General features: G+C 38.1%; 1 protein-coding gene across 4 annotated transcripts in view; it reads left to right on the top strand.

The window, feature by feature from the left end:
* Positions 1–26,159, top strand: part of PLEKHA5 (pleckstrin homology domain containing A5) — a gene marked incomplete at its 3' end in the record, with an annotated part of 223,792 nt that extends 197,633 nt beyond the window's left edge. For 3 of the 4 annotated variants that reach the window (XM_084256205.1, XM_084256207.1, XM_084256206.1), the window contains 11 exons: positions 3,547–3,648; positions 6,427–6,538; positions 7,772–7,818; positions 8,552–8,740; positions 9,427–9,544; positions 17,725–17,843; positions 20,783–20,992; positions 21,854–21,988; positions 22,477–22,601; positions 24,613–24,758; positions 26,065–26,159. In XM_084256205.1, coding sequence (XP_084112331.1) covers positions 3,547–3,648; positions 6,427–6,538; positions 7,772–7,818; positions 8,552–8,740; positions 9,427–9,544; positions 17,725–17,843; positions 20,783–20,992; positions 21,854–21,988; positions 22,477–22,601; positions 24,613–24,758; positions 26,065–26,159 — 1,398 coding nt within the window. The remainder of the gene's footprint in view (positions 1–3,546; positions 3,649–6,426; positions 6,539–7,771; positions 7,819–8,551; positions 8,741–9,426; positions 9,545–17,724; positions 17,844–20,782; positions 20,993–21,853; positions 21,989–22,476; positions 22,602–24,612; positions 24,759–26,064) is intronic. The other variant, XM_084256208.1, reaches the window with a different exon arrangement.
* Between the last annotated feature and the right edge of the window lie 514 nt (positions 26,160–26,673).

Below are 26,673 nucleotides of genomic sequence, written 5' to 3'. Positions count from 1 at the left end.
TATAAGGGTTTCTTTTTTCTTTTTCTTTTTTTTTTTTCCATTTATTTATTTATTCAAGCACTGGATACAGTCAGAGGTGCGGGAGGGTGAGAGAATTCACCAGAGCCAGAGAGGAGAGTAGAACAAGCAGAGTGACGATGAGGGGAGCAGCGGGCGGCAGGAGAAGTCTGCACGCCATGTGGGACCCTCACCCAGCAGCCGGGAATCGAACTGGTGCTGCAGAGACTGCGGGCAGCTTCGCAACCCAGCGCTCAACCGCTGCGCCACCGGGGAGGCCCTATAAGGGTTTCACTACTGAGTTGATGGCCACCGTGGGCATCAAGCCCTAGCTTGATCCCAATGGGGAGCTTTTTGAAAATGAGCAGAACAGTTTAATAATTTCCTGCTGGGAGGTCGTGGGGGGTGAAGAAGTGCTGGGGGGAGGGATCTGTGGCGCATTGTCAAGATTGCTCCAGGGTCTTTAATTCCCCCACACTGCCTGACCACCTTAACTAGCTTGCTTCAAGGCACTGGCATGATGGGGTGACACTCCAGGACCTCACTGCAGACCCCTCTCTACACGTGGGCTGTATCTGTTAATGTACAAAAAATATTCTTGTGCTTCATCTCAGCTTAGTGAGTACTTAATTTATTTTTCCCAGTAACTCAGGAAGCAGATCAAGCAGTTATCAGTCACGTATCATGGAGGAGGCTTAGAGAATTTGTGACTCACCCCATTATGGGAGCCAAATATACTTGTAGTTCTGCTTTTCACATATATTATCTCACTTGATCCTTAAGAAAATCCTGTGCCAAATAAATGCAACTACTACATTCATTTTATTTTCCTTTTCTTTATCTCCACTGCACAGATGAAGAAACTGAGGTTCATGGACATTAAATGGTGGGCCAGGTGTTCATAAATAATAAGGAATAGAGTTAACACCTAAATCAAGGGCTTTTAAGGATTAGAACATTTGTACTTCCTGCTCCACTGTCTCCATGGTTGAATATCTTGTACTTTCTGGAACTTAGAATCAAATCTAGATTGCCTTACTCAAAAATTAAAATTGGAATTTTAAGCACCAGAAAGCAAGTCTAAAGGCAACAGTCATCCTGAGTCACACTGATAGGAGATTTAAGTTTTCATCTACTGCAGTAACACCATTGTGAAGTAGCAATAATTATCATGGGTATTTCTGGGGTAGTTATTGGGTGCAGGGTTCCATCGTAAGTGTCCACATGTCCCTAATCTACACAGTAACCCTTGACCACTGAACTAGTGTTACTACATTAAAAATAGGAAGCTGACCCACAGAGATTGCCCGGGGTTACACAGTGAATGAGCTATGTGTATGGTCTCCCACCAGACTGACTTGTGCTCTAAATTCGATTCTGATGGGCGGGCCATGCCTAAACAGAGATTTTAGACATTTTAGCCGTGGACATCCTAGGGATTAGAGACTAAAAAGGATCAGGACGCCAGGATGGGTGAGCTACCTTGGGAAGAAGCGGACACATTAAGTGTCTTCATATGTTCATTCTCAGTATAATAAAAAGGCACTGAGACTTACGGTTACAGCAAAGTGTAACATCTTCTTGGTTATTTTGCAAGGACAATAAAACATCCCCCCAAAAAAGAGCCATCCACAGGCGCTGTGCCTCCCGCATACTGACAAAGTGCCTGGCAGAACTACAGAGCATTCTTACCACAATACCAAGTGTGCACCTCGACCTGCCTCAGTCCCTAGCTATGAGTTTATAGGAAATATAACAGCAAAGAAATACCACAGGAATTCACATACCATCAGAATGGGGGAAGTTCTGCAGCACAGGTGACCTATTCTCCACAAACAAGGAACGGGGAATAGAAAGAGGGGTGCTGAAGTTGTTAAAATTTAATGTATTTATTGAGAAATGTGGATATATAAATGGCTTAAAAAAGAATTTTCCTTGTCTGTTTTTCATTCTGTTTCTTTTCTAAGTAATGCATAGTGAAGTAGTTGTAGATGAACTAATACCTGATGTTTACTTTATAATAATAATCTGACACAGTGGGTTGGGCATAATGCATGAAGTTTTCTGGCTATAAAATAAATAAGTGGTGGAGCTGTGATGCTCAGCACTGTCACTACAGTGAACAGTGTAATAAAAAGGTCTGTGCAGTGACGGATGGTAACTGTCCTTGTGACAGTTCTACCCCATATGCAGATGTGTGTACGGTGTGGATTGATGTGGTTCTGTGTTAAGGAAAAAGACTAATTGTAATAAAGTAAAAACAAGCAACTATAAACCAGAGACACACTAGGGATGGGAGGGAGTAGGATCAAAACAGGGTGGTGGGAATTGTATGGGGACTGTAACTAAGATGAAAATGCACACATTGTGCAAAAATGAAAAATGATGTAAAATATATATATTTTTTTTATTTTTAAAAAATAAATAAATAAACATCAATCATGGGGGTCGAGGTGGGAGCTAAAGCTGACCCCAGACGGACTACACCCTGCTAACTGTTGAGTTGGGGTGCTAGCGGACACCACTTTTATGTATGTTTGAAAATTTCTATTGCTGACAGAAGTGTGGCACAATTTTAATACCTGGTATAAGCTAGTTGCAGGATTATGCAAAATAATATCACTTTAAAAGCAGACTTTTAGAACTAGAGGTGAATTCCTGAGTGGCTGTGTTTTTAAAAAAAAAAAAAATAGTTGGGATTGTTTCAGGTGACCTCTCTACACTCTGCACCTACTTTTCTTATCCCAAGATGCTTGATGTTGTTAAACTGACATTTCCCGGGGACGGTTCATTCAGGGCTGGTTAAGGCAGAAATCCCTGTTTGTGGGAGATGGGAAATTCTCAGATAGGAGTCAGTAATTCATTTCACAACAGTGTTCAGGAAATATCTGTCACTTGTGTTACGTGTGCAAACAGCTCGCTGGATGTTGTTGATAAAGAGGCATCAAATGCCAACCCTGATGATAGTTTATCAGTGTGTTGACCTCCTGCCGCTCTCCTAAATGTCGGAAGAGTAACTACAGCATGCAGAAGAGAACCTCCACCCCATGGAATAACATCCCAGGAACAGAATGACATGATGATGTATCTCTGAGCAGAATCATTTTATATTCACTTGATGGTGATAAATGGTTAAGGAGCAAGTGTGAAAAACCTCTCTATGATTCGAGGAGTTTGGGTGGCTTTTTTTCCAAAGGAGGAAAGTATAGATGGGTGATTTGTATATTGAGTCTCCATGAGCAAGGATTCACTGACTTGTTCATTTAACTGAATTAGGTTTATTACATTACTATAAATTTATTCTAAGCAAAGTCACATCAGCCTTCTGGTTTATTGTGACATCCAATAAGCTAAAATACAACCTATTTAGTGTTTTTATTCCTACAGACACTTTAATCAGGACAGCTAAGAAAATAAATAGCAAAGAAACATGAATTGTAAAAATATTTATTTTGCTGCTTTCTGAAATTTGGAAAGGTTATGATTACAGTGATACGATCATGAAAGCAAATTTTTCTCATTAAATTAATTGAAGTCTTTTGATTTTAGGAACTGGAGCGAGCATGGCGAGAATACGATAAGTTAGAATATGACGTAACTGTCACCAGGAGCCAGATGCAAGAGCAGCTGGATCGCCTGGGTGAAGTTCAGGTACAAAAGTATATTGTGTTTTTTACATTATTTTTACTGATATTGTACAACCCACCTTGTTAGGTTAATGGAGATATATATATATATCTTGGATTTGGATACCGCCAGTGGCAGGAATCCTGCCATCTTACAGAGTAGCCATGTCTCATGTTCACAGGTCTCCATTGACTGGGCACGTGGTGTGAGCCCTGGAGTCCTCTGTATTCCAGCTGTGCCACGTGGTATTGAGATGTTAAATTATATGGGTTTATCACATAATGGGTACATCATCTTCTTTATAAAATGCTGCATCAAATGCCTCACTTACTAAGCTATATTTTAGCCTGTGATCTTGATGGCTCATTAGAAAAAGGGAAATGCAGTATCATTTGGCATAAAGAATCCAGTTTTGTAAACAGGCAGGTCTAGAATCAAATTCCAGGGGTTTCCTATCTGTGGAATAGAAACAGTATTATTTCTTATCTGTGAAATAGAAATAGCTACCTTAAAGTATTTTATTGAGGAATAGAGGACCCAGAGGTCCTCTGTTGGAAACCCAGAGGACTCAACACAAATCATGACAACAAATAAAAGGGGACACTAGAACATCAGCTGTTCCCTCTCCGCATTGTCCATTATTGTAGCCAGTCACCATGTGTAGCTGTTGAACACTTGAAATGTTGGCTAGTGTATTGTATTCCACACTAATTTTCTAAATTTAAATTACCTCAATTTAACCACAATATGTGGTTGTGACTGATGTTACACGTTTAAGTTACATCTAAGATACAACCTAGAAATCAGCAGATTTTTTTCTATATAAGATCAGGTATTAAATACTCCAGGTGTCGTAACTATATTCTATATACTTGGCGTTTTAGTTTTTTTTAATAACCCCTTAAAAATGTAAAAACCCAGGCTTAACTCGTAAACCATACAAAAGCAGACATAGGCCAGAACAGTTTGCCATCCCTGGTTTAACCTGACAAAACATACCTTCATTGTGAAAATTTAATTGCTAGCTTGCAGGATTTAAGAGACTTGACTGGTATAACATGTTCATAAATGACCTGGCTTAACATCATAGTGAAAATTTTTCCCATAATCTCAATTCCGTTTCATTCGCATTTCCAGTGGAATTTTCTGAAAGAAAAATAAATAAATAACAAAGTAGAGTTAATATTTTTAAGGTGAAATAAAGATCACAAGTAGTGGAGACATTTTTTGGAAAAAAAAATAAAGGACTGGAAGGCATGCTCTAAGAAGAGGTAGCATTGACCTTAGCAGTGACATAACTACTCTGCATGTCACAATTCTAACTACTGTAAGGTGAAAATAGTAAGTAAGAGTACCTGTCCTGTTGGGTTACTGTAATGGTCTAATGTGTCAATATTTTTGAAGCAATTAAAAGAACATCAGGCACATAAAATAGGCTATTAAATACGCAAATATACAGTAAAAGCAAGGTAAACGTACTTTAAAGATGACTTTCTGGGGGAAAATACCTTTAACCTCTAAAATTCAACAAGAGTCACCACCTGGATCTGTTTGTTTTTCTTTTTGACTTAGAAAAGCAGTAACTTAGAAAAATGGACAAAGAATTTGAGTTTTACTTCATAGAAAGTATAAGTCTGATTGTTTGCAAGTGTTTGGAAATTGTTGAGATCAACCAGAGAAAGGGAAAATAAAAAAAGAGGGAGATTTTCATTATATTCTTTCAGATAGGCAAAAGTATGCATATTTATTTTTGACTATTGCCCAAGTAATGTACATTCTGTTTAAAACATGCAGATGTCTGGCTTATACATCTGTGTCTGTAGTCACATCTCCAGGCTGGAATTAGGTAGGTTAATGTCTAAGGACTTCCTTCTTTCACTTTGCTTCTAGCCTGTGGTTTGAAAAACTGGATAATGAATGTCATGTGCCTTTCTGAGGCCCATGAGTGCACCATCTTTGGGCTAATGGACTTTGAAAACACCTTTGAACTCCTCAGAGGACTTTTTAGCTTACTGATGAAATATTGATTGTATTCTAATGCCTGCAATTGTCCAAGACTGATATTCAGTGAAGAAAAACTTTTTTTTCTAGATGATGTAACAGCTTTGTACTTCATTATCTATATTTTTAATAAAATGACAGTCCCACCTAATAACAGTTACTGTTATCCTGAGTATTTATCAACAATAGTCATAGAATTCTAGTAGAATCTTAAAGAAAATCAATATGATCTTTTTTTTTTCCAGTTAGAGTTTTTAGCCTGCAGGCACGAAATGGACTAATGGAAGTAAGAAAGTGGGTATACCTGAGAATAAAATAAAAATGAAAATTTCTACTAGTTCTTTTTTTTTTTTTTTTCCCCTTTTTTGGTCATGTCTTTTTCTAGAACTGAGAAGGCTAGTATACTTTCCATTTCTTCTTTCTTTTTACCCCATCTAAATTTTTTTGACATTAAGAGTTTCTATTTTGGTGTTTTTTGTGTGTTTTTTTTTTTTTTGGTTTGTTTTTATTTTTAATACTTCCCGATTAGCATTCCTTCCCAAGACATAAATGATACAAGAAAAGTTTAATGAAGAGGTGTGAAATATAGTACACTTAAGTTTGAAAAATTAAATTTCTTTTCTGATTTACCATTTTTCTTTCCCACTGAAGTTGCAAAATTAGGAGTCACATACATCATATTAAATATCCTCAAAATTTAATCTACTGCAATCACCATTTTGAATGTATAATTAGCAGAGTTTATAACATCATTTCATTTTTTTTTTTTCCTATATGTGGTCTGTCCATTGTTATGGTTAGACTGAATCAGCAGGTATTCAGCGTGCACAGATTCAGAAAGAACTTTGGAGAATTCAAGATGTCATGGAGGGACTGAGCAAACACAAACAGCAGAGAGGTACTACAGAAATAGGTAAACCAGCTTGGGACTTTCTTCCAGGATGATTGACCATGTGTTATATCTAGATGGAGTGACATGGAGATCCAGACTTCTTTTGTTACTATAACAGGTCTTCCCTTTTTTTTTTTTTTTTTTTTTTTGTGCATACAAGAACTGGGGTGTAGGCCAGCGGTGTGGGGTGTGTTAAGAGAACTCACCAGAGACAGAGTGGAGAGCAGAGCAGGATCCACCAAAAAACAATGCCAAGGGGAACAGCAGGCAAGACAGGCAAGACAGGGGAGGTCTGCTGCACCATGTGGGTTAGCTCCCTGGCTGGGGATCAAACTCATGCCACAGTGGCTGGTGATAGCCTGATAGCATTGAGCCTTTAACTCCTGTGCCACCAAGGAGCCCTGTTATAACAGGTTTTCGATATCAAAATATAAGACTTTTTTCACTGAATCAATACACAAACAAGTTTATAAAGTAAAAAAAAACAAAAAACACACAAAAGTTCCTCCAGCCTTACCCACACAAAAATAGATCATGCTTTGAATGCATGATTATAAACACACACAGAATCACACATGATCTTTTTTTTTCTATAGTTTAATTTTTCTTCTTAACAACATAGTGAAGTGGGCCTTCCTGGTGGCGCAAGGGGTTAAGCATAGCACTGGGAAGCTATCTGAAGCCTCTGCAGCACAAGTTCGATCCCTGGCCGGCCAGGGAGCTATCCACATGGTGCAGCAGACTTCTCCGGACTCACCCACCACTCCCCTCAGCAGTCTATTTCAGTCAGTCTGCCTGTTCTAGTCCCCACTCTGTCTCTGGTAATCCTCTCACCCCCTGCACCTCTGGCCTGTACCCCGGTTCTTGTATGCATAAATAAATAAATCTTTAAAAAAATAAATAAACACACATGCCAGTACTCACTGGAACCCAAGAGTGAGAAATCAGCATACATTTTCCACTTGGATTGACACAGCCATATTAATTTATATATTAAATTATAATCATACCAATAACATTTGAGAAAATCCATGTTCCCATACTCATGTTTAAACTAGATACTTTCTGAAAAATAAAATAATTTATATTATTTAATGTAATTGGTTTCAAATTCTGAAAATATTTCCAACAATGCAAGCTTAGAAATTGCAAGCTTCACTTAAAATAAGTAAAATTAAATTATTCCTTTTTTTTCTGTAGAATTAGAAAGATATCGTTAATGCAAGTATTTATGTTTTATAATTTTTTAACTAGGTATGGCAGGATCAAAGCCTTTCTCAACAGTTAAGTACAAAAATGAGGTAAGTTTGAATTGTTTTTCTAACTAAATTATTCAAAAGTTTAAACATGTATTGGAATTGTCTACTCTTAAAAAAATGTTTTTCAAATATATTTAAGAATTGCTATTTTAATCTTGAAATTTCACTGACTCAGTAAAATGGTACTTCTAACGTGATTTTTTTTCTTTCCTTAATACAAAATAATTGAATCATTGCTATTCATCTGCGTTGAGACTTTAATGTGTCATACTTTTTCTAACCTCAGTAATTTGAGTATTTGTGATTATTTCTTATACTTCATAAAATTTGTAGGTGGATTTATAGATAAGCTGACTATGTATCATGCATACCATAAAGAAATTACAATTACAAAGAGATACTGTCAACCTAATTGAAGGCATATATAGTATTGAATTTTGTATAATTTTTTCACTTAAAAAAGTTGCAATAAACAGTAAGTTTTTTATTAAATTTTTTCTCTTTTTAAAATGAAAAATAGTAATTTCATGCAGGATTCTCTTGATGCTGAGCTTTATAACCTGCATGTTATGGAAAATTACATACAATCATATTTAAAACCTGGCTATGGACAATCAGAACATTTTTTGTCTTGCTTTTCAATATGACATCTTTGGCTTGGCAGTGTCCCTTTACTATTTTATAGTGAATTTAAGTTAAGTACCGTTGCAAAGAATTTAGATATACTTAATTCAATATGCTTGTCTAAATAAGGTGACTATTCTACAATCTTTAGGAAGAGGAAGTAGTCCCACCTCGTCCTCCACTTCCTCGGTCCTATGACTTTACAGAGCAGCCTCCCATAATCCCCCCTCTGCCCAGTGATAGCAGCTCCTTGCTCTGTTATAGCAGGGGCCCAGTCCATCTGCCTGAAGACAAGAAGATTCATCAAGTTCAAGGATATCCAAGAAATGGATCTCACTGTGTAAGTGGCTAAAGTAGCCACAGGATGATGACATCATGTACACCCTCTTGTTTTTGAAAATTATTTTGCACTCAAATTTGCTTTTATTGTAACACTCATTTTGACCAGTGCTTTTTTTGTGTATAGATAATATCATTTGTGTTTCTTCTATTTTGGTTTTACCATTCTCATTTTTTAATATTTTCACAATTTCAGTGTTTCATAATTTTCATAAATATTGTCATCTATAGTGTTTACTTTGCATGTGTTTAAGGGGCAGTGTTTGAAATACACCATTTCAGAACATTAGAGGCCAAATTCTATCTTCAGGTCAGAAAGAAGACAAAAAGGAAAGGATTGTTACAAGAATGACAAAAAGGGTGGGATGTGGGTGTTGACATTACTTCTTGGAAGCTGCAAATAAGAGATTTGGAGTTAAGCAAATAAATCTGAAGTCTGGTAAGAAAGGAGATGAGAATAAATAGAGGAATGGGACTTAGAAGGAATGTTTTTAATTTTAAATCCAAAATTTTACTGGTTAAAAATCTCTGATTGTTTTTCCTACCTTACTTATAAAATAATTATTAATTGTATTAGCTAAGATAGCTCTCTGAGGCTTTTAATTTTTAGAGTTTCAGCCTTTAGAGATAAACGTTTAAAAGAAACATAGCTTTTCTTTTTTTTGTAATTGTATGTCTTTTTTCAAGGGTCCAGATTATAGACTCTACAAGAGTGAACCAGAGTTAACAACAGTGGCAGAAGTTGATGAATCTAATGGAGAAGAAAAATCAGAACCTGTTTCAGAAATAGAAACTTCAGTAAAAGGTTAGCATTTGGACTATGTTTTATTTTCTGAGTTTTTCAAACATTTGAGCAATAAATGTCCCATTGACATGTTGACTCAGTCCATACAAAAGTCTGTAATCTGACACCTCTGGAATCTGATGAGTTTCTTAATTCAGGAGTTTTTATGTATGTAGTATATAACATGAATATAATGTGACAGTATATCATGACAGTAAACGCATATCTCCTGTCACCTCGACCAGTATTTCCAGAACATTCGTCCTAGTTCAGATGAAGCCTAGGAAGCTTCCTATCACTTCAGGTTAAGTTTCTCTGAGAAGTAAGTTTATACCAAACTTTAATGAAGCTTTCCATTACCTGAGATTTTATTTTTTTATCTGGTATTCTTTATTTAAAAATTGTACATAAGAGGGTCTCCCCGGTGGCGCAGCGGTTGAGCGCTGGGTTGCGAAGCTGCCCGCAGCCTCTGCAGCACGGTTCAATCCCCGGCTGCTCCCCGGCCACTGGAGGAGGGTCCCACATGGCGCGCAGACCTCTCCTGCCGCCCGCTGCTCCCCTCAGCAGTGTACTTCGGTCCTTCTGCCTGCTCTGCTCCCCGCTCTGGCTCTGGTGAATTCTCTCACCCTCCCCGCGCTTCTGACTGTACCCAGTGCTTGTATAAATAAATAAAAATAAATCTTTGGAAAAAAATAGTCTAAAAAAAAATTGTGCGTAAGAGATTATTAAGAGCCAAGGCAAATTTTCATACAATCTCCATAAAATAAATAAGTACCATGATCTAATATTATAATCTTATTGTGAGTACTCGTGGTTTTCTTTTTAAATCCTGGCCATTGTTTGAAAGGTCAATATTGTAAAGAAAAAAGAGGTGATCAGACCTCCCAGGTGGCGCAAGGGGTTAAGATGCAACCTATACAGCTGTCCACAGCCACTGCAGCATGAGTTTGATCCCGACCAGGGTACTACCCACATGGTGCAACAAACCTCTCCTGACTCACCTGCTGCTCCCCTCAGCAGTGTACTTCAGTCAATTTGCCTGTTCTGTTCCCCACTCTGTCTCTGGTGACTCCTCTCACCCTCCCCCCTACACACACACCTCTGGCCTGTACCCCAGTTCTTGTATGCATAAATAAATAAATCTTTAAAAGAAAAAAGAGGGGGAGGGGTCTACTCAGGATTAAAATCTTAGGGAAAGCCAGATACAGTTCGGGGAAATAAGAGCATGTTCTAGATGCTACCTGCTGTGATATTGTGCTTACATGGGAGAATGTGTGATGTGAACTCTGAAACGCATGAGAGCCACAATTTCATTTGTTTTTTCACCAAATAGAGAGAGAGAGAAGGTGTGTGTTTGTGTGCACACAAGCATGCAAGCACAAAATGTAAAGAAATCACAGCAAAATATAACTTTAAGAAAAAAATTGCTGATTTCTTATAACCTGCTCAAGAGTCACAAAGTGTGAAAAATATTAGGTGTTAATATTCACATAACTTTTTCCCTGGTTGGAATAATTTTCTAGGTTTGCTAATGTCAGTATTTTTTTCTCATTGGCAAAATACCACCACCTTGGAAAACTTAATGTGGCTTTCTCATTATCATCCAAATTCTCTTATCTCTTCATTGGAAGTCTTTATTAACTTTACCTTTTCATACACAAATGTAGGACTAAGCTTTAGCCTTAGTCCTCACTGTATTGGTGCATATTTTGTGAATATGCAGGAACTGTCATTCTAGGAACAAAAGCAAATATTTTTGGCGGTATAGTTAACTAGATACCTTGGCCCATCCTCCCACAGAAAGTGATCACAAAATGCTAGTTAATAGCACTTAAAATATCTTTGAGAAGCTTCAGTAGGTTGAGGGAAAGTAAAGAAAGAAATGCTCCATCAAGCCAAAAACCATGGAACCGGTGGTCTGCTGGCATCTGCTCAGGCTGCCAGAACAAAACAGCAGTCCAGCTGGCTTAAGCAACAGCAGGGGTTCTCACAGTGCTGGGGGCTGGAAGTCTCACATGGAGATAAGCAGCCTTCAGTTTCAGCCTCTTCCTGGCTTGTAGGTGCTGCCTCCTGCTGCTCCTTCACACAGCCTTTCCCCAAAGTGTGAGCAGAGTGCGTGCACTGGCCCATGTGTCTTTTCATTAAGGCCTCAACGTGAGCTTCACAATTCAGTGCATCACAGGAAGGTGCCTAGGCATTGAGAGGATTGCCAAAGCCAACTTTCACCTTGTGGCAAGACAAAGGTCAGAGCCTGAACAAACTAGGAGATGCCTTCAAATAAAACTGGGTCCTTCTAAGGGTTATACTCTCAGAGGAAACTGATTAATTCGATTTCACTAAAATTTAACACTCCTCCCTATCAGAATGGGAAGAACTATCATCAATCCCATATCTAACAGAGGCATGATATCAAAGCATGATATCACACTTGCAAATTGATCAAGACAAATCACCAGATTAAAAAGTAGGCAAAATATTTGGACACTTAACAGAAAAGATATACACATAGCCAACAATCTTCAGAAATGGGCATTATAAAGGTTTGTATCAACTTACTTCTCAGTGAAACCTTATCTGAGCTAACAGGAAGCTTCCTAAGCTTCATCTGCACTAGGATGGATGTTCCAGAAATTCTGGTCAAGGTGACGCAGGCTTTGCGGTCAAAAAATGTATGACTTATAAATTATAAAAGGGAACTTTAATGCAAATTAAAATCACAGCGCTATCCAAATCAAGTACTATCCAAAAATTAACAAAGATGTAAGAAATTTTTTTATTTAAAACTAGTGAATTAATTAAAATTAAAATAAAGTCACAATCCATATGTTCTAGACAGCAAGACCTAGAAAGGTGACTGCCAGGTGTCAGTTCAGGTGTGGAGCGATTGGAACTCACACACAGGTCCGATGATGGCAGCAGATGAAGTGACCATCTGGCTCTTTCAAAGTTAAACATGTCATTATATCCAGCATATCTGCTCACCTGAAAAAAAGGAAAAATGCAGTTCATCCAAAGGATTTTCATAGCCACCTGAATTCAAAATAGCCAAAAACTGGAAACAACCCATATTTCTATGAAAAGTATGCATGATGGGCCTCCCCAGTGGCGCAGCGGTTGAGCGCTGGGTTGCGAAGCTGCCGGCGACCTCTGCGGCGCCTGTTCGATCCCCGGCTGCTCCCCGGTCACCGGAGGAGGGTCCCACTTGGCGCGCAGACCTCTCCTGCCGCCCGCTGTTCCCCTCAGCAGTGTACTTCAGTCCTTCTGCCTGCTCTGCTCCCCGCTCTGGCTCTGGTGAATTCTCTCACCCTCCCGCGCTTCTGACTGTACCCAGTGCATGTATAAACAAAAACGAACGAACAAACAAACAAATAAATAAAAAACATGCCTCTATAAAAAAAAAAAAAAAGAAGAGTATGCATGATAAGTTATGTTACCTTCATACATGGGAATGCTCCTCAGCAGTATTTTTTTTTTTTTAAAGATTTATTTATACAAGCACTGGGTATAGTCAGAAGCGCGGAGGGCGAGAGAATTCACCAGAGCCAGAGCAGGGAATAGACCAGACAGACTGATGAAATACACTCTCAGCAGTATTTTTTTTTTATTTTTTTTTATTTATTTATTTAAAATAATAAATTTTATTTTTATATTCCTCCATACAACTGCACATGCCCCATTCTGACCCCAATCCCTCCCCTCCCGGCCCCCACCCCCCAAAAAGTGTCTCTGGTTCATAGTTTTTTGTTGATTTTGATTTTCACTTTCTTATAGTTATTCATTTTCCTGATCCCTTATTTAAGTTTTCTAGATTCCTGCTATGAGTGAGACCATCCGGTATTTTTCTTTTTCTTTTTGGCTTATTTCGCTGAGCATGATCCCTTCCAGCGCCATCCATGTTGCTGCAAATTGCATGTGTTTATCTTTTTTGAATTCAGCGGTATTTTTAAACTCATAAATGTATAACATGTTTAAGTCGCCAAAACTTGTATAAATAAGAAAAATCAGGTTGTGTGGAAGAAAGCCAGTACAGGAAGACTCACGGTGTATGATTCCCTTCCTGTGAAGCTGTAATGGGAGGTTGTATTTATCTTGATTGAGGTGATCACACGGGGCATATACATTTGTCGGCCCCACCAGTTGTACACTTAAAACTGCATGTCAGTAAGCATTTTGCCTCAGTAAAACTTAAGGAATAGTACAAACAAAAACTTGGAGGTTTTGCCAATTGCTGCCATTTAAGAGTTCTACAACTCCTCAGGCAGAAGTGAAGTGGTCAGATGTGGAAGGTCCAAGAAGCATAGAACGAAAATATTTTTTTCCATTTTCCTATTTATAGATTTTTACATCGTTGTTTATTTTTGTAGAATGTTGGATATCTCCTTTCAGGTGTTGTCCCCATAAAACTACCACCCCTGAAGCCGTACCTTAACCTCCTGTGCTCTTCCCTCCCATACTGATCCCTTTCCCTCCCCCTCCCCTGATGAATGTTTCCAATTTATAGTTTGCCTGATAGTTTTGTCTTTTTTTTTTCCTGATCTCTTGTATGGTTTCCCTATAGGACAAAAATATTTTTTGATAGCAACTGCATAACAATAGGATGTTTATCAGCATTAACATGTTCTAAGGTCATTGTAGTGCTTTAGAGGACACTAATTGTCTTGATTCCACTTTGATAATTTGAATATGCGTGTTGGAGTATATGATAAAGAAATAGATTATATGCCTTCCAAACAAGCAGGAAGACAAACTGAACAAAAATCCAAAAAAAAGGCAGGGGCAGGTGTTGGAAGCAGTGGAGAGGAAGTAGGAATAATGCAGAAGAACATAAATTGGTAATAAGTATAAGCATATCAGTAATTACAGCAAATATAGTTGGATTAAAGATTTCACTTGAAAGAGATTGTTGAACTGGATTAAAACGAGAAGTATAATGTTTATAGTTAAATAATGTTTATAGTGTAAACATCTGAAACTGTAGGCAATAGAAAAATGGAACCTAATGACTGATAACATCAGATTATAGAAAATGACATAATATAGATTCCACATTTATAAATAAGTATATTAAAATAAGGAAAACTAAAATAGCATTTTTTAGGAATTTACATGTGCAGCACTATAAAGAAAGCAGAGGAAAGATAAATTTTTAATCCAGCCAGAGACACATGCAAGAGATAGGATGAAGGGAGGCTGAACAAAGGCTATTATTAAAGGTAATGCTATTTCTTAATGACTGAATAAATGGTGAGATCCTTTTTCTTTATACACCCACATATTTTATACTTATTCCTTTTATCTGCTCTAGTTAATAAAAACAGTAGAGAGGAGTAAATCTTTCTCATCTAACCATTCAATTATGTCGAAGGTGGTACTGAAAATTTGGGTAGTATGGAAGTTAATGAGGCATCAGGCATATAGTCGTGCGCTGGAGAAACTGAAAGGAGAGGTTCACAACTTGCCACCCACAAGCGAGGATCTTTGTTTCTATTCTTGTTGGTGAATACATAATACAGGGCCACAGTATAAAATTCCAGCGTATACAGCACTGGAGCAGACACTTTATAAAGAGTAGATTCACACAGCAAATAAGCATATGAAAGGGAGCTCAGTCCTTTCAGTCATAGGGAAATGCAAATTAAAACCACTAGGAGATACCACTGCACACACCAGAAGGGCTGCGGCTGACATTACCTTTCTGGTTCATCTGTTTTTAGTCCTAGTTTAATTTTGCGAGGATTTTCCAGATACGTGGGTGCGTTGTAATTATATAATTTACCTTTTTCCTTCCTAAATTTTATACCTCTTCCTTCTCTGGAGCTAGTAGCTCCACATTAGTTTCAGGAGACAGAGCAGATAGTGGACTTCCTAATTCTGGTGTTGACTTTTGTGGAGACACGTTCCATTTTCTCCCATGTACCCTGGTTCTGGCTTTGGTTTTGACTACCTATATATTGTCACGTGACAGAGATAACTATCCCTCTTCATCTTAGCAAAGTGATTCTTTTTTATGAAAAGACATGAAATTTCATTTAGATGCCTTTCCTAATGATGGTATTTTTCTCTTTCTGTAGTAATATGTTGAGTTGCATTTATAGATTTTCTGGTGCTGCTACATTTTATTCCGTTAACACTGTTCAGATATTGGTGTTCATGCTTCTAAATAAGATTGATGATCTGTGACTTTTTATCCCTGGCTCCTCCAAAAAAAAAAAAAATGTTGGTTACCAACATTTAATGTTGGAACTTTGTAGCTTTTCTTAAAAGCTCAGTAGATTTAGCCAGACTGCCCCTGTTGTCTGCAGCCCTTGTTGCTGCACCTGAGTGGAATCTGCTCCCTTCAGACAGAGTGTGGGGAAAGGAATTGCCATTTATCATGTGTGACATTTGTAATCCCAGTGGATAAAGTGTTTCAAATATATCTAAAATAAGAACTGTGTTTTATTCTTGATTTTGTAAATCCTACTCTATTATTTTGCCCGGTTGTATATGGGGTAAGTAGGATTGGGCAGGCTAACAGAATGTGGGCTTTCCTTAATTAGTGATCAGGTAACTAACTCACCAGTTGGGTTTTAAATTATTTGGAATAAGTGAAGAAATAATCATTCTTTCTACCAAGGTGTGTCTTTACTCATAAAAAAATGTATCTCTGAAATATGTTCTCTAATATAGTTTGACATTTTGCTAGAAGAAATTTGGGGAGTTTTTTAAAATTTGTAATCATAAGTTTTCTAAATAAATGCTCTGAAGTACACAGGTAAATTACATTATAAATATAATGAGAAGGGCCTCCCTGGTGTGGCACAAGGGGTTAAGTCTGTTAAGTCTCAGCACTATGAAGCATTCCGCAGCCACTGCAGCATGAGTTCCATCCCTGGCCAGGGAACTAATCCACATGGCACAGCAGACCTCTCCTGTCTCTCCCGCTGCTCCCCTTAGCAGTGTATTTAGGTCAGTCCACCAGTTCTGCTCCCTACTCTGTCTCTGGTGAATCCTCTCACACACACCCTCCCCCTGCACATCTGGCCTATACTCCAACTCTTGTACGCACAAATAAATAAAATATACCTTTATTAAAAATAAATAAATGCAGCGTGATTTATTTTGTACCAAGTGTCTTAAAAGTAGGGTTTTTAAAAACAAGATACTAACTAGCATAACTGAGACTTCTTGCATTCCCAAATATATAACACTAGTCAATTCACAGCATTCCTAAAGAGTGTTAAAACTTAATTCAGCTATAGAGTGTTTGGTGTATAATCAAAAAGGATCCTGAAATGATTGTCCTACCATTTGCTGAAATTGTTTTTTTCCTAGTTACTGGTTGTAATTTTAAAATGAGTCTGTTTTGCTTTGTTTTGTTTTTTTACTTTTTAAACAAACCAAAAAGATTTTAATAATTTTTTCTTTTACAGGTGTCCCCAGTGGACAATAGTGTGTATACTCTGCTAGCACACACGATGACTACAATGTAAATGCATAGGTTTTATGTGTTCACTTACTATTAACTTTTGTTGCTGTGTTAATGATTTTGTGTGTTTTGTTTCCTAATGATAAAAGTCTAAGTTCATTTTAGAAACGTGTAAGAGAGAAAGCAACAGCGATTACCAAGTGTTAGCTGTTGTTAACCTGTTACTGCAGATTGTTTATGGAGGGAAGTACAGCGTGACAGCAGGCGACCAAATGGAAATAAACTGCATTTCAGCAAATCACTTAACCCTTTGGGGCTGTAACTTTCCCAATCTGACATGTGCAAAGGTGTTAGGTTAAGGAGCTTTCAACCTCTGTCGATGTTGTGACTGCTTCGTTAAGAAGCAGAACTACAAAGAGCTGAAGACAGGCTCCCTCCAGGCCCTGAGCTGCTTAGACTGCAGGGGTCACTTACCCTTTTACGGTTTACCTTGTCTTTACAGAGTGATTTGAAGATACATGACCCCTTCAGTACTACTGAGTTTTATGATTCGTTGTTTTCATCTCATCGGTTAACCTATAGAACTTTTTTTCTAAATCTAACCTACATCTGTCTGGTGGTCTCATTAGTTGACTTACTAGGTAGAATAGCGAGTGGAGGCCACTCCATTGTCTCTGACTCTGCAAACAATAAATTTGCCTTCTAATTTCAAAAGCCTCAAAAACTGAAGCTGTCAAATGACAGTGTTGTATGAGAGAAATTTTAGAGAATTTACTGCTGTTTTAATTTTCAGGTTCCCACTTTCCTGTTGGAGTAGTCCCTCCAAGAACAAAGTCACCAACACCTGAATCCTCTACAATTGCCTCATATGTAACCTTGAGGAAAACTAAGAAGATGATGGATTCAAGAACGGTATTTAACTAGAAATTAATTTCTAGGAGGGTATTTTCATACCAATGTATTATTTTCTGTGTGGGTTTTCATTCTTAGTGTTTAAAAAAAAAATTTTTGTAACTTCTCTTAGAAAAATAGCATAATCTTAACTTTTTTAATCACATTCTGAGAATGGTCACCTTAGAGGACAGACCTACCCAATACCTAATCTAGTTTTCCCTTGATCAGACTTGACATGGGTCTTGTCCCACACTTTGTGGGTTCTAATCTCAGATAGCTGCCCTGTGTTACTCTTTGACAACCCCAAGAATTTCCTTGGTAAGAGGGATAGATATGTCCTCAGGTCACCCAACTCAATGCATTTCCAAGCCGTTCCAACTCTGTAGGGTCTTTAGCTGTGGGAGACTTTACCAATCCTGTGGTTTCTCTAAGAAACATGAATGAGGATTGTGAGAATAAACCCTGTACATCCCACTTTCATCTTAGATTCTTTTACTTCTGTCTCTAACCCAGTCTAATCTTGATTTTCAGGTGATTTAACTCCCTTTTCACAAGTCTAAAAATTTGGACTATAAATGCACTTTTCCTTTTCATCTATAGAAATTCTTAATAGTGTGAAATAAGTTTGAGCTAGTGAGAAAACTGGCAGGTACAGCAGATGATAAAATTTGTGTTTATTCTTGAAATACTTTAAGGTGCAGGTACAAAGTATAGGCCCAAAACTGACAGATCTCAATGAAGAAATAAAATTTTTTTTAAGATTTTTATTTATTTATGCATACAGGAACAGGGGTACAGGCCAGAGATGCAGGGGTAAGAGGATTCACCAGCAACAGAGGGGAGCAGTGGGCAAGTCAGGAGAGGTCTGCTGCAGCATGTGGGTTGCTCCCTGGCCGGGGATCGAACTGTGCTGCAGTGGCTGTGGTTAGCTTCATAGGTTGTATCTTAACCCCTTGTGCCACCAGGGAGGCCCAAGAAACATAATATTTTTAATTAGTACAAAATTATAAAGACCTGTTAAAATTATCGTCATGGCATAAAAATAATGAATAGCTACACCCCATTGTTAACATCAGTGGTCTTGACTCTGCAACACTATTGTTAGAGCATATGCTACAGATTGAAGGGATATTTTCTCTGGAAATTGTAATGCTAAAATAAATGGACTAAAAAAAGTGCATTGTTGAGATCAAGCAGAATATTAGTGGTTATTTCTATTGTACAACCACCTTAAATTCTAAAGAAGGACTTCTAAATAAGTACTGGAGGAAGAAGTATCAGACTATATAAAATTAAGACAGAAAACTTCTTTATTAGTATCTATGTCAGAAGAAATAGGCTTACAGTGGAAGTATGTGTGGATCAGACAAGAGCCATAGTATACAAGGAATGACTGTAAATCAATTATTTTAGTGGAAAATAGGTAAATGTACCTGTAGCACAAATAATAATTTTTAAATGCTAACTATACCCCTATGAGATACTCTTTCTAATTATATCGAAGAAAAGATCTAAAAATTAATAATATCTGGCATTAAAGTAGATTTCTACAACATGGTAACTTGGAAAAGGAGGTTATAGTTTGCCTTTTTTTTTTTTTTTTTTTTTTGCATAGAAAATTAAAAAGCTGGGCCTCCCTGGTGGCACAAGGGGTTAAGAGGCAACCTGTGAAGCTATCCACAGCCACTGCAGCACAAGTTCGATCCCTGGCCAGGGAGCTACCCACATGGCACAGCAGACCTCTCCTGACTCACCCGCTGCTCCCCTCTGTCTCTAGTGAGCCCTCTCACCCCCCACACCTCTGGCCTATACCCAGTTCTTGTATGCATAAATAAATAAATCTTTTAAAAAAAAATTTTAAAAGCTTTGGGAAAGACACATGTTTGTCATTACTGAAAATAAAAGGAAAGGGTATTAGAGTACCCTGCTTCCTAAAGAGTACCTAGAATTTACTTTTTTAGATTTTTTTTAATAAAGGCAAGTATTTTTTATCTTACAAATAAGATCTTACAAATAAGATCATTTCTGCACATGAAGTCCTTTCATTTCCCTTTTTCTTTTAGTTTCCACTTGAGCTTTTTATGATACTTATTTTGTACAGCAGAAAGTTGTCCTGTAGCCATAGCTCCATCCTGTAGACTTTTTTCAGATTGCATTGGAGAGAAAAGGATGTCAGCACTGAATCTGAAAGAACACCTTCCGCCCTGAGTTCTTTCAGAAACTCCAGCAGCACACCAGTGTCTCGGTCACTTCCCAATGCTCCAGGCCCAAGGACACGAAGAAACATACCAATTCGATCGTAAATCCTGGAATATCTTTTCAAATTGCCTTGATAGAAAATAAGCTAAAATTAGGCGTTAGCTTATGACTGATTATGGAAATACTTATTTTGAATGTTATACCAGTATTTTACATTTTCAGTAAGAAAGTGAGAAGGAACAGTTGGTTGGTGAGTGTAGGGTCCAGTGTTTTCAGACCCTTCAGTAGCTCAGAAAAACAAGCCATTTACTTACAGAAAATAGATATTGCCACAGTTCTGTTATTGATCATAAAACGAGGGTGTTTCCTCTATCACAGTAAATGTGTGACTTAAAACATTACATTTTCCTTACAAGAAGTTTCTGCTAGTAAGAAGCTGCTGCCTCTTACTCTTGAGTTTTGTACGGTTTCCTTTTTTGGGGCTATGGGGAAGGCCTTGACCCTTTTGTCTTTTTCTTAAAAACAAGAAAATACCCTTGTTAAGTTCCTTTTCTCTCTCCTCCCTCCTTTCTTGGCTTCTTTCTTTCCATCATTAATTACCAGGGAAGGGTAAATAATTCACCATTCTGGTGTTCTCTAAATCTCCACTTTTGATTTTCAAAACAAAGTAAATGCATTTTAGATCATTTTTTATTCCAACATATTTCTCAGAAGTTACTCTCTGTTGATACATCCATACGTTTGTTTTTAATTTGAAGGAAAGACCACGAAGTGCAGTGGAACAGCTGTGTTTGGCTGAAAGCACTCGACCTAGAATGACTGTGGAAGAGCAAATGGAAAGAATAAGGAGACACCAGCAGGCATGCCTGCGGGAAAAGAAGAAAGGACTAAATGTTCTTGGTGCTTTAGACCAGTCACCCTTACAGAGTCCTTCAAATTTAAGGGATCATCCATTCAGGCTTAGCCAGGTATATCATTTGCTTCTAATCATTCTGTGTAAATCAAATACCATTTGAGTCTTATAGTCATAGTTACATGATGGATGGGTTTTTTGAGTGTCTACACTATGGAGAGTTGTTTTATACTATGTAAGCGTATAATAAAATGCTAAGACTGCTTGGTAAAGGGGATCAAAATACCTGGGCTAAATTATATGTTGGCTGCCTTTGCACCGGCTGTGTACTTAATTCCCTCTGCTATAAATCAAGAATGACGCAAACTGCCCTGTCTGTTGTACAGAGATACTAAGCAAACAAAAGGGCTCTCAGCAAATGGAAAAATGCCTTGTAGTTCCCAGATGGTCCCAGCTCCCCTCCCAATAAAATGCATGTTACTCTGAGTGTCCTGACTTAACATGACCGAAATTGTCGCTAAGGAGAGATTCTAAGTCAAAATTCTAGGTCTGCTGCTCATCACATCTCAATTTCAGCCTTGCAAAGCGACGTCAATCCATTTCTTCTTTGTTTCCTGGATTCGTAACTACAGGGCAGACTCGCAAACTTTGATATGGTCTCTCCCTGTTTGTAGCCACACTTCAGCTGAAAGTACTTCCCCGTCTTCCTAGAAATCCCCTTTCCATCTAATCAGGAGCAGGCATTGCTTTGGGACATTCAACAGATTGAATCTGTAATGTGCAGTTACTCAATTCATCGGTTGAGTAACTGCACGTTCTACACGTTACAGAATGAATAAATTTCCTCGGTTGGTTTTCATAAGGAAGCCTCCTTGTGAGTGAAGATGCAGCTTTTTTCCAAAATGACCAGGTGCTATCTAAAAATTAAACCTACTATAGAGCGTGGATCTAAAAACACCGTGTATCTCTTGAGCAGACTCGAAGGAGGGATGATAAAGAACCTGACGCTGTCATTAGAGAAAATGATGGAAAGCCAGACCACGAGACTCCTGCAGCAGAAATTGTTCGACTAAAAACAGATGAACCTGAAAGTACGGATTTTAACAGAGAGGTAGATTGCTTTATACAGTCTAGATTCCAAAAGGGTAGATTTTTAAAGATTAGATAAAGTTGGGAAAGTTGAAAATAAAGTTGTGATTCATTCCATCACAGGGGCCATTGATTTAAGTGAACTGTGGGGTTTTGTTTAACATGATGAATATATTCAGCCACATCCCCTACAATGGGGTACCTGGAAATTTAAAATAATGATCAACCAAAGCCAGAATGACTGTTAACTCTGCTAAAGAATCTTAATGTCCCACAGCAGCTGGCTATTAGCCATGTGCCTTTGGATAAATAATTCTTCTTGTCCTAATAGTAAAGAATGTTAATATTTTTAATGATTTGAATCTCGATTTATATTTCAGTAACTACTGAACCCAGGGTACGATTTTTAAAGAAAGTTTTATTTCAGAATTATTTTAGATTTACTACTAAATATGATATATAAAACTGCTTTGAAAAAGAGATTTTCTTCTTCCTCTTCTTCTTCTATAGTTTAAAAAAACTGAGGATGTTTTTTGTGAAACATTTCTCAAACCTGAGCCAAATGGAGTAAATTCTGAGGAAGTGGTGGATATAGAGAAAAACCAAGAAAAAGTGCCCGAGGCTATTGCAAACAGGTAATAATTCATCTGTTACAGAGAAAACAAGTAACAGAAGACATTCCCAAAATGGTGTGACTGGTCAAAAATGGGGAACTTCAGAGTCAGAAAGTCTTGGATTCCAGTCCCAGCTTAGCTACTTAGGAGCTGTAGGATCTGGAATAGGTTCATAGCTTTCAAAGGCTGCTGGTTCTTCTACTTGTGAAAATGGGGATAGTTTTAATGTTTATCTCACAAGTATGTCATAGGATTAAATAAGAAAATACACATGCAACACTTATCACTGTGCTGGGATAATAGTCAATATCAGTATATGCCTTATATAGGGCCTCCCTGGTGGCGCAAGGGGTTAAGTCTCAGCGCTATGAAGCTATTGGCAGCCACTGCAGCACTAGTTCGAGTTCGATCCCCAGCCAGGGATCTGACCCAGTGGTGCAGCAGACCTCTCCTGTCTTGCTTGCTGCTCCCCTCAGCAGTATATTTCAGTAGATCTGCCTGTTCTGTTCCACACTCTGTCTCTGGTGAATCCTCTCATCACCACCCCCACCCCACACCTCTGGCCTGTACCCCAGTTCTTATATGCATAAATAAATAAATCTTTAAAATAAATATATAAATACTTTATAGAACATGCAAGCAGCACATAAGCACAGCCTCCTTGCCTGTGTGACAGTCATTGATCAGAAGCCGAAGTTGTCTGATAAGAACTCTGGCAGGTTTGCTATTTATGTTTTGGCTATATTTCTTAATTAGCCTTCTTACGTGTATTCTCTATCTCACCCTCCATAAAAGAAAATTACCAGTGCTGGAAAGAGAAATGCCATGATTTCGTGTTATTAGGAATGCCTTTATCTCTTCAATGAATAGCAAGATTAAACTTGGTAAAGTGTTTGGCAGTAGCTGATAAGAAAAAAAAAATGCTGAATTTTTGTAGGGCATAGATTAAGACTTAACCAGTATATAAAGAATCGGTGAGTTCACAATGATTAACAGCAACAAAAAATAATTTGGCCATTTTAGAAGATGCTAGGGAATTGATTTATTTTTCTCAAACCTGGAAGATAAAAAGAGAATTAAATATCTAACCTTTCCAAACAAACTCAGCCAAAGAGTTTATGAGGATATTTTGTTATTTTTAGAAGAATTTCTTTCAGTAAGAAATGAGAGAACAGTGCTGCTTTGCTAACCCTGATGATATAATGGATTTAAACAGTATTTCTCAATAGCTGCTAAAGCTGTCAGCTGAAAATCTGACAGGGTACTTTATAATGAATAGATCAAGTTGATAACCTCTGAACTCACTCATCATTTTTAACATCACAAAAAGAGGCAAGCTGTTAATGCAGTAGTGCAGACAAAACCTAATAATGTACCTCTTACCCTGTGTCTGTTCCCCCCCCCACACACACACACCAAATCTGATCAAGCCTCATGTCATATTAGTTTACTAATAATTTAAGGGGTATGATTATCAAAATCCAAATTGTGGGGAACTACATAGGATAGATGATCCAGATTCCCAGAGCAAAGGAAAAAAGGACTGGTATTTTAGATTAAAGTAGCCTCAGAGATTTGTCAGGCGTATGTGTGGTGTGTGGACTTTGTGTGAACTAACTGAAACAGCTGACTTCAGGGTGATACAGTGGGGTGATCAGAGAACCCTTAGCACTAGCTGGATATTTGATGATATTAAAGTATTACAAATGCAAATTGAAGTATTTACAGGTTACAGATTTGCAGATTAAATGCTATGTCCGGAATCTACTTTAAAATAATCTGGGGAACAGGGGACTAGATGACGCAAGGTGGGTGAAATGTGGATAATTATTAAAGCTGAGTCTGTAGCTTTCATGTATTCACTTTAATTTTTTGTGTGTGCTTGAAGTTTCCATACCATAGGAGAAAAAAAATTAATTGCAAGCAAAATGTCATATTTTCTGTATGGTCAATTTTTTTATGTCAGTACAATGGAAGGAAAAAATTGCATTCTATAATAACAGATTTTCATATATTAACCTGTTTTCATTAGTTCTCAAAATGAGGCACAGCTCACAAATCATAAACCAGAAGGCCACCTGGAAGAAAATACAAAGGACAATATTCATGAGCAGGAAGAAACTGTTACATCTTACGAGCAAACACCTGAGGCTTCGAGAGGAAATCAAACAATGGCAGGTAGGTATTGCACATTTCATCATCATCTCACCGGCACTCCCTCTGAACTGCTGACTCTCTTCCCTCTGTGTGATCCACATGTGGATTTTTCTTTAATAATGGAAGATTATGATCCATAATGTGTTAAAAAAAAAAAAAATAGAATTGTCAGTGCTCTTCTGGCATTTCATAAATCTTTTTTTCTCTTAACTTTTTTTTTTTTTTTGAAGATTTATTGATTTATGCATACAAGAACTGGGGTACAGGCCAAAGTTGCAGGGGCTGGGAGGATTCACCAGAGACAGAGTGGGGAACAGAACAGGCAGACTGACTGAAATACACTGCTGAGGGGAGCAGCGGGTGAGACAGGAGAGGTCTGCCAGGCCATGTGGGTTGCTCGCTGGCCAGCTGGGGATTGAACTCGTATTTCAGAGGCTGTGGATTGCTTCATAGTGCAGTGTTTAACCCCTTGTGCTACCAGGGAGGCCCTCTCTTATTATCAGTTTTTCTTCTCATAGTCCTTGAACAAAAAATAATAATAATAATTTCTCATAATCCCTTCCTCACTCCTGTCATTTTGCAGAAAGATAAGTTCACTTAAAATCAATTTTTCAGGTCTGTTCATGGGAAGAACATTCTCTGTATTTAATCGAACCGTAGCTTGCAAATTTATATCATTCGTCACGTTGCCTTTTAACTCTCACTAAGCACTGTCTTGGCCCTTCACTTCATCACTTACAAGGCAGTGTACATAGGAATTCTCACATTTCTTTTCATTGTCACTGACCACTGTGGTTATTGTTATGGCAGGTCTGGGTCAAGGTGGTGGGTAGATATGTTAAAACCACCACGGTTAAACTGTCTGTATAATTTGGTTTTATAGAACTAGAAAGAATTTTAGAAGTGAGACCCAATGGCAGTGATAGACACCTGAAAATTAATCTCAAAGAGGAATTTAAATTTGTTTTTGCAGCTTTATCAAAATGTAACTGACATAACATCAGCAAAGTTGAAACTGTACAAGGAGAAAGAATTTTTTAAAAAATCTTCAAGGGGGCCTCCCCTGGTGGCGCAGAGGTTGAGCGCTGGGCTGCAAGGCAGCCCGCAGCCTCTGCAGCACCAGTTCGTTCCCCGGCCACCGGCGAGGGTCCCACAAAAAAAAAAAATCTTCAAGGGACATTTCCTCCCCAATGATCAGTGGTCAGATTAAAGAATAACAGCACCCCAATAAGCAAGAAATGATTGAATGGGGTCATAGCATCAAGATTTCCTTCTCAAATGTGTCCTGAAGATGTTTACCCTCTTGTGTTTCCTTGGTGTGTTTCAGTGAAGAGTCTGTCCCCTCCTCCTGAGTCCTCGGCATCATCAGTCCCCTCTGCTCAGCCGCAACTCACAGAAGGATCCCATTTCATGTGTGTGTAGTCTCGGAAAAAGTACGTCCTTGCCCTTTGCGCTTGTGCTTGCTTTAAGAGTTTGGCAGTTGAATTCAATTCATTTGTTGGCTCAGTGCATAACATCTGAGCTGAGCTCTGGGAGTGTGCAGGGGAGCTGGAGAGCCCCGGGTAAAGTAAAGTAAAGTAAAGAAAAGACCAGCAGACTGTGATGGTGTACCGGTGCCAGCCTCGCGGTCCCAGGCAGCTATGCTCCCACGCGGTCCTCCCCGAGTCAGAGCTGACACTTCTGTTTAAGTCATTACATGTCAATGGACAACTGCTCTTTTCACAGTTGTCAAGACATCTCCACCACATGGGGAGTTTGTCAACTATTTTAATGGACAAAGAAATGCTTGTGGTACAGCCAACAAAAGAAATATTAAGAAATTTATAATCTCTCAGAGATTGTTTCTAATTTTTTTTTTAAACAGGCAGTTAATTACTAATAAAGTCATGGGTGGGATCAGGGGAGCAGGAACATTTCTTGGACAGGGTACCTTACA

This window comes from Talpa europaea (assembly GCF_964194135.1).
Source record: "Talpa europaea genome assembly, chromosome: 15".
NCBI lineage: Eukaryota > Metazoa > Chordata > Mammalia > Eulipotyphla > Talpidae > Talpa > Talpa europaea.
Note: the sequence above shows the minus strand (reverse complement) of the source record. Positions and strands in the feature narration are given on the sequence as shown.